Source organism: Rhipicephalus sanguineus, chromosome 11 (genome assembly GCF_013339695.2).
Source record: "Rhipicephalus sanguineus isolate Rsan-2018 chromosome 11, BIME_Rsan_1.4, whole genome shotgun sequence".
Lineage (NCBI taxonomy): Eukaryota > Metazoa > Arthropoda > Arachnida > Ixodida > Ixodidae > Rhipicephalus > Rhipicephalus sanguineus.
This window is the reverse complement of record NC_051186.1, coordinates 102,746,960-102,755,751: the sequence shown is the minus strand read 5'-3', so window position 1 is coordinate 102,755,751 and position 8,792 is coordinate 102,746,960. Positions and strand designations below refer to the sequence as shown.

Sequence of the window (8,792 nt, the reverse complement as noted above, 5' to 3'; positions counted from 1 at the left end):
CACGGCGCTGACTAACAACAAAATGTGTTTTAGTTTTCCAGTCCGCATGTATATTCCCGATCACAATCTGAAGGAAAGAGAAAAGCAAAAAGAAAAGAAAAACAAAGAAAAAATGATGACTTGCCTGTGCAGAGGCCACGAAATGCTCAATCGGACAGAGAAGTCCACTCCTTCGGAAGGAGGGCGATCGAGGGGAGGCAGACACATGTCTTTACGCCGTTATAGATATGATACGCTTCAGAAATGACACGCGCACGTTCATCATGGTACTTTGACAGGAAAACCGAATCTTTAAAAGATGGCTGGCAACCACATTCATTACAGTGAAGAGACGGAGACGGTTGACTATCTTTGGCTTCTTTAAAGGACGTTGTTCGCATGCTCGCGCATGCGGTCATTAGCGCAGCGCCCCGCTTGACCAACATAGTAACGCCCGCAAGAAAAGGGTATCTTATACACAACACTATCACAACATTCAACATACCTCTGGCGATGCTTCTTTCTACATGTTTTCTTCTTGATATCTCGATTTACTTGCTGACACAGATTACCAAGCTTATTTCTGGCAGAAAACAATAATCCAGCCCTGCTGACCACTTTCTCAAGATTATGTGCCGCCTTGTGCACATAAGGAATGACCCGTACTGTTTTCTGTGGTCATTCATTTTACTAATTTTGGAAAGGTGAACACAGCGTTAACTCTCTGCGCATTTACGAAGATACGTCTGCAAAGCACCTTGCAGGCCTACACCACGATGCGTCACTACCTTGTGCCAAGTTAACCTATCTGCACATGCAGCCCCCCTCTCCCTTTCCTTCCCCCTACAACACCTTCAAAAGACACGACCAGCGCATAGACTAACTTCTTTCGTGCCTTAGGGCACAGTCAGATTGAGTGTTTTCTAGTATCCCTAGGTGCGCTGCACTGCTTGGCCGCCATGTTTCGGGCCGCCGTGCTTCTGCTACTCTGTGCAGCAGTGATGGGTGATGGCACCACGAACTTGTTCAAGGGCTGCGTACGGAGTCCCGACCGGCGCGTTATACCTGGAATATGCACCCTGGCTCCGGGGCGTTCGCTTCCTGGCAACCCTGTCCTGCTACGCTATGCGCACAAGCTTCTTAAGAGGCGCACCTACCAACCGCGCAAGGGAAATCGCAACACCGTTCTCCGACTCATTCGCGCAGGACTGATGGTGAGTTTTCCTCGTTAGTATAGCTGCCTAGGAGGCGTGTACGACTACCATGAAGTGAAAAGAACCATTAATATCAGTTAACCTTTGAATGTTAGATGGACGCTAATGTAAAAAATGACAACTTCCAATAAGTTTACACTATTGCAGTGACGCCGTAATACTGGTTTCATTGATTTGTCTGCCTCGGTTGTGCAGTGGTTAGGGTGCTCGGCTACTGACCCGTAAGTAACGGTTTCGATCCCGGCCGCTGTGGTTCCATTGTGATCGAGGCAAAATCATTGTTGTCGGTGCACGTCAAAGAACACCAGATGGCCGAAATTTCCGGATCCCTACAATGATTCAAGCTTACATGAACCTCAGTGTTATTTCGTGCAATTTCTTATGCTTGTGCCGTTGTGTTAGTCTAAATGCTATCACATGCTAAGCCTCGATTTTCGCTCTACGAAATATTCCATGATGCCTAACAAAAAAATTATATCACTGGTGTAGAGCATAGCTCGCAGCACATGTCATTGGGCAAAAAAAATAAATGCCGAAAGGCTCAGTGCGCTTCTTGGTAGTAGGAGAATTCACGTCTATCGAGGAAGGTGATTTCACAGTCAAACGAGTTGACAGAAAAAGTGAAATGCAGCATTCATTGTATTTAATATTTGGAAAGCATGGGTTAGTTACCGTACATAGTTTTATCCATGTACCTGAAAACGACGCGCTTTCTACAAGAAATGATTAAGGATGCCATGAATGGCTGTACGCTGACAATGGGATGAAGGCGTACCTTTTAAATTGTTTTTCTGTCGAGGCAGCATTTCGTTATATGGTTGCCAGTTTGCTCAAGGGTTATTCTGCTGAACGATTGTAGGACACGATAGTGCTAGTTCGTTCATTACTTGAGAAAAATTGGTGCGCAAAGAGGAGGGGAACACCCTGAAGACACAAACCTAGGAACACGAGCTCCATGTTAGGTGCCCGTGTTTGTCGGTTCGTGTTTTATCTATCTATCTATCTATCTATCTATCTATCTATCTATCTATCTATCTATCTATCTATCTATCTATCTATCTATCTATCTATCTATCTATCTATCTATCTATCTATCTATCTATCTATCTATCTATCTATCTATCTATCTATCTATCTATCTATCTATCTATCTATCTATCTATCTATCTATCTATCTATCTATCTATCTATCTAAAGTAAATCTGCAATGAGGGCTAGTTGGTGCGAATACATGGCTTGTTCGCGCTTCCAGGAACTGGACAACTTGATACGGAAAAAGACACAATATCTATCTATCTATCTAGCCGCCTACGTATTGGTGCTCTCGTGGTCGTCTCCTTAACTGGACACATACGAAAATTTGCATGCGAGTGTATTAGTGTATGACGAACACGATGAACAGGTCGCTACATGAACAGCCTAAGATGCTTGTCGCGTACGTCATGAAACCCTTTCCATCAGTCGCGTGTGGCACATACCCGTATACCACGGTCAATGGAATGCGGATATGAGCCACAGGTGATTCACAGTTTATGTCAACACAGGAACGGCGATAGCAGAGTTTCAAAATTATTTACGAGATCGCCTTATAAATCTTGTGCCGCAGAAAATGCGGGGCAGGGGTCGGCAGCGCTGTCAGTGAGGGAAATATTAGAGGGACGGAAATATCGAAAATCACGGTCAGAGCCGCAATCGAACCCAGGCATTCTGCGTGGCAGTCAAGTATTCATGCACAGAGCTACGCCAGTGCTTGGAAGTTGGAACTGCTTACGAAAAAGGCCCTGTAATGGCGTCATATCGCGGTAGCGTCAATAGTGCTGGGGATGTTCGCTATCGGCGTTTGTAACAATCTAATAAATATTATATATTAACTCATATGACTCGCCAAGCCATCGTCAACCGTGCTCAACCCAGAGGAATTCGGCAAAAACCGCTCGTTGTGACGTGCACATCCTCGCACCGAAGCGTGCAGTTCAATTCGATAAAATTGACAACTGTGCTTTAAGGTGAGTACCGACGTCACGTTGGACCATAGGATACCCTTTGTGCGTCAGTATAGTCGACGTGCCTGGTAAGTCCATGATCGATGCCGTAGGCAGGTGGTGGGGAAAAGACCCTAGGAGCAACGCCCCCCCCCCCTCCCCCAGGTTGTTGCTTCCTCAAATAGGTACAATATTGAAAATAGGCGCTTTCCTCAAATAGTGAAAGCCTTCAGCAAGGGCTCCTCCCGCACCCCCACTTTTACCCTTACCCCGCGGCGACGAAAATTCCTCGTTGTGGTCCTGCGCACAATATGCCCATAATACTCCAAATACAGAAAGGAGTTGGTGCAACTCTGAACGCTTGGCTCAAAAGTAATTTAAACAATTCCCTATAAGCCACAAATCACCTACTTCTTCTCATGACTCGACTCCCAGAATGAGTGGGATCTGCCAAATTTTTTATGTGACTGTACACTGCTTGACACTTCATAGTGGTTCCGCTCATGAAATGTACGATGGTGTCTGTTCAGGTTACCGATCCACCACGTGGTCAAATTGTCCGCGTGGAGTTCGTGACCGTGCAGAGTGACTGTGACCGCTCGGTCCGCTACAACCCTGACCTCTGCAAGCCAGTCGGGAGGAAGGTAAGAACACAAGGAAATTTAAAGTAAATTATTATCTATCATCTGCGTAAAAATCATTTTAAAGATTTGCGCGAAATTCTCGCGTGCGTTGAGCTCCGGCAAACAATGTGTCTGTAGTTTCACAAAAGTGCTACTTGAATTACTTTGAATCGGGTAACCTTTCCGAGAAATCCTCGTACAAAACTGCTATTCAGAAGGAGGCTACGTTGCCAAAGTCATGTTCGTGAATAAATGGGTTTATTCCCCTATACACTGCGGGCTTTCACTGAAAAAATATGATGCAAACATAATGCAAAGAATGTGGTTCAGTCCAAACAGGTGGTATGTTTCTTTTCCGTCCGCACTTACTTCCTTTATACGCTCAATTATATACCTTAAATTGAAAACTGTGAATGATTATTTTATTCCTTTCTTGAGTTCATATGGCGTACACGCATTGCATGGTAAAGCGTACCCATTCAGTATTCCACTTCGAAATTTGGTGCTGCGGTGCTTATTTCCCTTACATTTGATGGTGCTTTCATTCCAGGCAAATGGGCTGTGCCAAGCGAAGTTCCTTGTGCAGTACGGCCTAGGCGTTCTCCAGCGTGGCTGGTGCCACACTGTAGTAGGTGTGTTATTGGTTTCACAGTGCCGTTAACACCGCTATACTGTGGAACACTGATAATTTCGACTTCACGTGGCTATATCTAGGTATAGGCAAGAATATATTGCAGACCACCCTTTCAAATTATCTTATACAGAGACAAAGGGAGTGCAAAGCCGCAATGACACAGGTTAAGGCTCATTCACACCTACAACTATAGCACCGGTCGCGCGACAAAGTTCGTTGCTAAAAGACTGATCGCAGAGCGACTGCTTTGGCTCAGTCGCTCGCTGCTTTATTTTTCAGTCACGCGACTGCAGTCGTAAACGTCTACACGAATCAGATGTGCAGGAACGCAAGCTTATTTTACGCAGCAATGTCTATGCGAACAGGCGCGAATTCTGTATGGCGTCAGATATAAGTCGCTCGCAGGTGCGAACATGCGTCGCTTTGGGTCGCTTTTGGGTCTCCATTCGCAAGTGGTCGAGCGACCGATGCTAGCCGCAGGTGTGAATGAGCCTTCAGACTTGACGTCGAGAAGTTGAGCATGATTTCAACCAGATTAGAAAGTTTTTCTCGATAATATGTTCCGTCTTAAGTGCCTCGTTTTTCCCATCTCACCAGGACACACGTTAGTACAAAACTGTAATGCAATCGAAGTCTGGCCCCGTTTCTTTGAGTTCTACACGAATGAGTTCAATAAATTTGGGATTTTTTTTTCGTTTCAGGCCGACCTTCTGCAGAGCAAGATTCCGCTACTGTGACCCCCTGAAGCGCGCATGCGCCAGGCGAGCGAGCCGCAGACTTAGGAATAAATAAAATGTCTTGAGAATTTAGGAAGCATGTCTGTTTCTTTTGCTAAAAGTGCCGCCGACGAGTTCTGGATGTCGCTGCATGCATATAATTTTGAATCCTCAAAGCTGAAAACTGAATCACCTCTCGCAGCAATCTGCGTAGAGTCCTGTAAACATGACATGCATTCGCACTGCCGCTTCTACGCTAATAACGGGAAAGCCATAAATGGCTCACGAGCTTAAAGAAAACAAAACAAAAAACAAAAAAGGACATGGTTGATCCCTCCGTCATGGGAATCGGTATAACACGAAAGTGAAACGTGTCTTCACAGAAGTAGTGCTTATTGTGTAGTGATATATGAGTGCCTGTACAATGTCTATTCGTGTTTGGCAGCTATAGCACCTATTGACGTGGATGCACCCATGTTGACAGCATGTCTCTAGTGACGACTAACGCCCATGATCATGATTAAGCCGTTTGGTAGCTGACGGTGTGAACATATATTAGGACATAGCGAATCGTGAATCCCGCGTAAGGATGGTATCAACAAGCTCACAATCAACACTGGCACCCGGTCTTCAAAGCGTCGTCAATGAAGGAGAGAAACGGCACGGTGTGCGCTTTCTAGTAATGGGTAGTCGACGCCTGTGCTCATGCATACATAACACACACTGCGCTTCAGCAACACGGGAGGTAGAGGTTCGTAGCCTGAGCCGCAAACGCGTGCGTCCCTCTGGCCTCTGTCTCGCAGGCGCTGCTCTCGCTCCATCAAGGCACGACATTCGACATTCGCCTGTCGAAATCGCGTCCTTTCTGCAACGCATATTGCAGCACTTTTGTTAGTCGGTGCTCTCGCAATTGAAGGAGTCGGCGGCGGAGAAATCCCGTTGGTGTACGTGGAAGCTGCACTACTCCGATGAGCCGACGCACGCTAACACAAAGCCAACGGCAAAGAACGTAACTGCGTCAAGGGTGCCTCGGCGACGCCAGCGCGGCCAGTCTACCTCTCTGGTATCGAGACGCTTTAAACATGACCTCCGATATCGCACGCAATCTCGGAGTAAGCGCTAGTAAGTGTCGATTGTGAAGCATTACTTCTTTTCACATCTCACAGACGGCGGCACCGCCCCGCTCCGCTCGTCGCGAAAGAGAATGTGTGAAAGATATAAGGCGCGTTCTCGCCGTGTCTAGCATCACCCGAGTTAGCTTAGTCGGTAGGGCGTCGGGTGCTTTCCGTCGCGGCCGCGACGTCATGGGTTGGCATCCCAGCGGGGTATCTTTTTCTTGGTTTTTTCTTTCTCACCCGTTGGCGTCCATTTTATCAACGTCATATCTGTGACGGATGTACTTGGTGAACCCCGGCGAAAACACTTTCGTGTTAAAAAACGAGCTACAGGCGGGCGTGAGCAGGAAAGGTACAATCGTGAGCACGGTTAGTGTGAACACAGGAGCGCATGCCACACGGTGCTATCTGAGACGCCATTCTATGCCGACACGAAAACCTGCACATGCTCGCTTTCCTTCCGTCTATTGCGAACAGACCGTCATCAGTAAGCGCCTTTGATGAAGGCGCGATCAGATGACGTGGTGCGCGTGATGTAAGTAGTCTCGTATCTGATGTACTACGCATGCGCCGAGCGTTGTTTGGGTCTAGAAAGTCACCGCTGCTGAAACTGTACGGAACCCGTGTCCACGCAAACTGTGCTCACGAATGTTGCAGCAGGTGTCCCGTTTGCAGAGGTAGTGAAACACCCGTTGAGGTGCACAGAGCTTTCAGCGGGGGAACGTTAACGTAGCACGGATACGCCAAGGGATTCGAAGGAACAATTAGTGCTATAAGTATTATAATGTGAATTAAGGTGACTCAAAGGGAACCAAAGGCTACTTACGTCGATTAACGTTGGGACATATGGGTAGTAAGATTAAACGTTAATCACATAAAGGGAAAATGTATTAAGGCCGAATTCAAGAAAAAGTGAATTAGGTTTATGAAATATTAATATGCATTGAAGTGAAAAAAATCGATGGGGAATTAACAGTGCCTAAATGATTGGGGTGGAATAACCTGAATGATATGTTAACATTCAAAGGGAATGAAATGTGAATTAAAGATAATGAAGCCTTTCAGCGTGCGAAGTTATGGTAGTGACGGCCACCAAGTCTCAGCGTGTTGAACCAGCAGTTATGGCTAGCATATATGGAAAGAAGGTGTAAAAGGAGGAAGTAATTATGTTATCGATTGAGGACGTCAAACAAATATAATGAGTACGCAGGGACAGCGCAACATTCCTCCTGTGTTCTCATTAGCGTTAGCTAAAGCAGCTATTTCTTTGTTAATCCTAAATTTCCCATTCAGAAATGTGTTTACTGGTTAAATGCCATCAACATCATCGAAATTTACCACGCTGTATCTTTCATTGTGACATCATCGCTCAAGAGCGTGCGTGGTTTACCTGGGATATGCAGAAGCGTTGTTATAGGTGGGAATGTAGTAATCTATTTTGTCTGATCATGGGGGGCGCGCTTAACATGACCCTAATAAACCCACTGTGGGTCTTGCAGAAGAGTGCACAGACGCCCAGCGACTCTGACGGTGCAAAATTCGTGGCAAACATTACCGCCGTTATGGCGAGAAAGCTAGTTGATAGGAGAGGTGATCAAAGAGAACTGTGTGCATTGTCTTTCTTGTTAAGGAATCTTCTACCCTGACAAATGTAAACTGAATCGCCTAGCGAACAAATCCCTGCTGTGTTTCGGTGATCGTCGTAAAGAAACAGCGACAAGAATTTAGTACACCGAACACCCGTCACGATCAATCCCACCTTTATGGCTCGCGAGAGTGATGTAGTTGTGAAGAAAAGACGGCGAGATTGCTAGACAGATAAATATTTGATTCGCTAACCTCAGCTGGGGAAGGCTTAAGGCCCGGCAGGACAATGAAAAAAACAAAAAAAGAACACGCGCACTGAGATATAAACGCGCACTAAGGTATACTGCGCTGTAAGGCCCGCCTAATTGCTGGTCGGTGCAGCAGAACGGCGCTTGATTCGACTATTCGTGGATGGTTTCGCCGCACTCTAAGCCAAAAATGCAAAAAAAATGCGATTCTCTGCAGGTTTTATTCCTTAAGACCAACTGTTACTCCCCAAAATGACCAACTGGAACAAGGCGCCTGACATGTCTGAAGTTGGGGGAGTAACCGCTTAGTGTTCAGTTTGAAAGGGAGTAACGGAATGACGAGCGGCAACAGCTGCTCTTGCCACACAGCCGTTGCTCTCCTGTAGGATATGCATGCACCCTGTATAGGTCGATGCATGAGCCACATTGTCTTACCGGCTGGCGAAAGGAAACTATTTTTTTCAAACTGAACGTAGATATGCACGCAAATAGGGGCATATAGCTTGTACGTATACTTTTTAAGGTTACCGTGTTACCGGAACACATATTTTAAAAAAGTCTTAGCTCCCAACGTTTGCGTACGTACGTGAGGATACCTTTACGTTTGAATAAACAATGAAATTGTGATGATGACTGCATTTAAATTATATCTAATTTAGATAAGATTGCATCTCCGCCGCGGCAAGATCACGAG

General features: G+C 46.0%; 1 protein-coding gene across 1 annotated transcript; it reads left to right on the top strand.

The window, feature by feature from the left end:
- The first annotated feature begins 917 nt into the window (after positions 1 to 917).
- LOC119373510 (uncharacterized) lies at positions 918 to 5,241 on the top strand. Its single transcript, XM_037643557.2, has 4 exons — positions 918 to 1,193; positions 3,706 to 3,819; positions 4,349 to 4,430; positions 5,134 to 5,241. Exons 1-4 carry the CDS (start codon positions 939 to 941, stop codon positions 5,175 to 5,177), a joined length of 495 nt encoding a protein of 164 aa, XP_037499485.1. The 5' UTR covers positions 918 to 938; the 3' UTR covers positions 5,178 to 5,241.
- The last annotated feature ends 3,551 nt before the right edge of the window (positions 5,242 to 8,792 follow it).

What these genes read in the sequence shown, in the direction of transcription:
- LOC119373510 (XM_037643557.2), top strand. Translation starts at nt 939, where the DNA reads ATGTTTCGGGCCGCCGTGCTTCTGCTACTCTGTGCAGCAGTGATGGGT. An exon ending in GCAAGCCAGTCGGGAGGAAG is followed by an intron (nt 3,820 to 4,348) that starts GTAAGAACACAA and finishes CTTTCATTCCAG; the next exon opens with GCAAATGGGCTGTGCCAAGC. An exon ending in CTGGTGCCACACTGTAGTAG is followed by an intron (nt 4,431 to 5,133) that starts GTGTGTTATTGG and finishes TTTTCGTTTCAG; the next exon opens with GCCGACCTTCTGCAGAGCAA.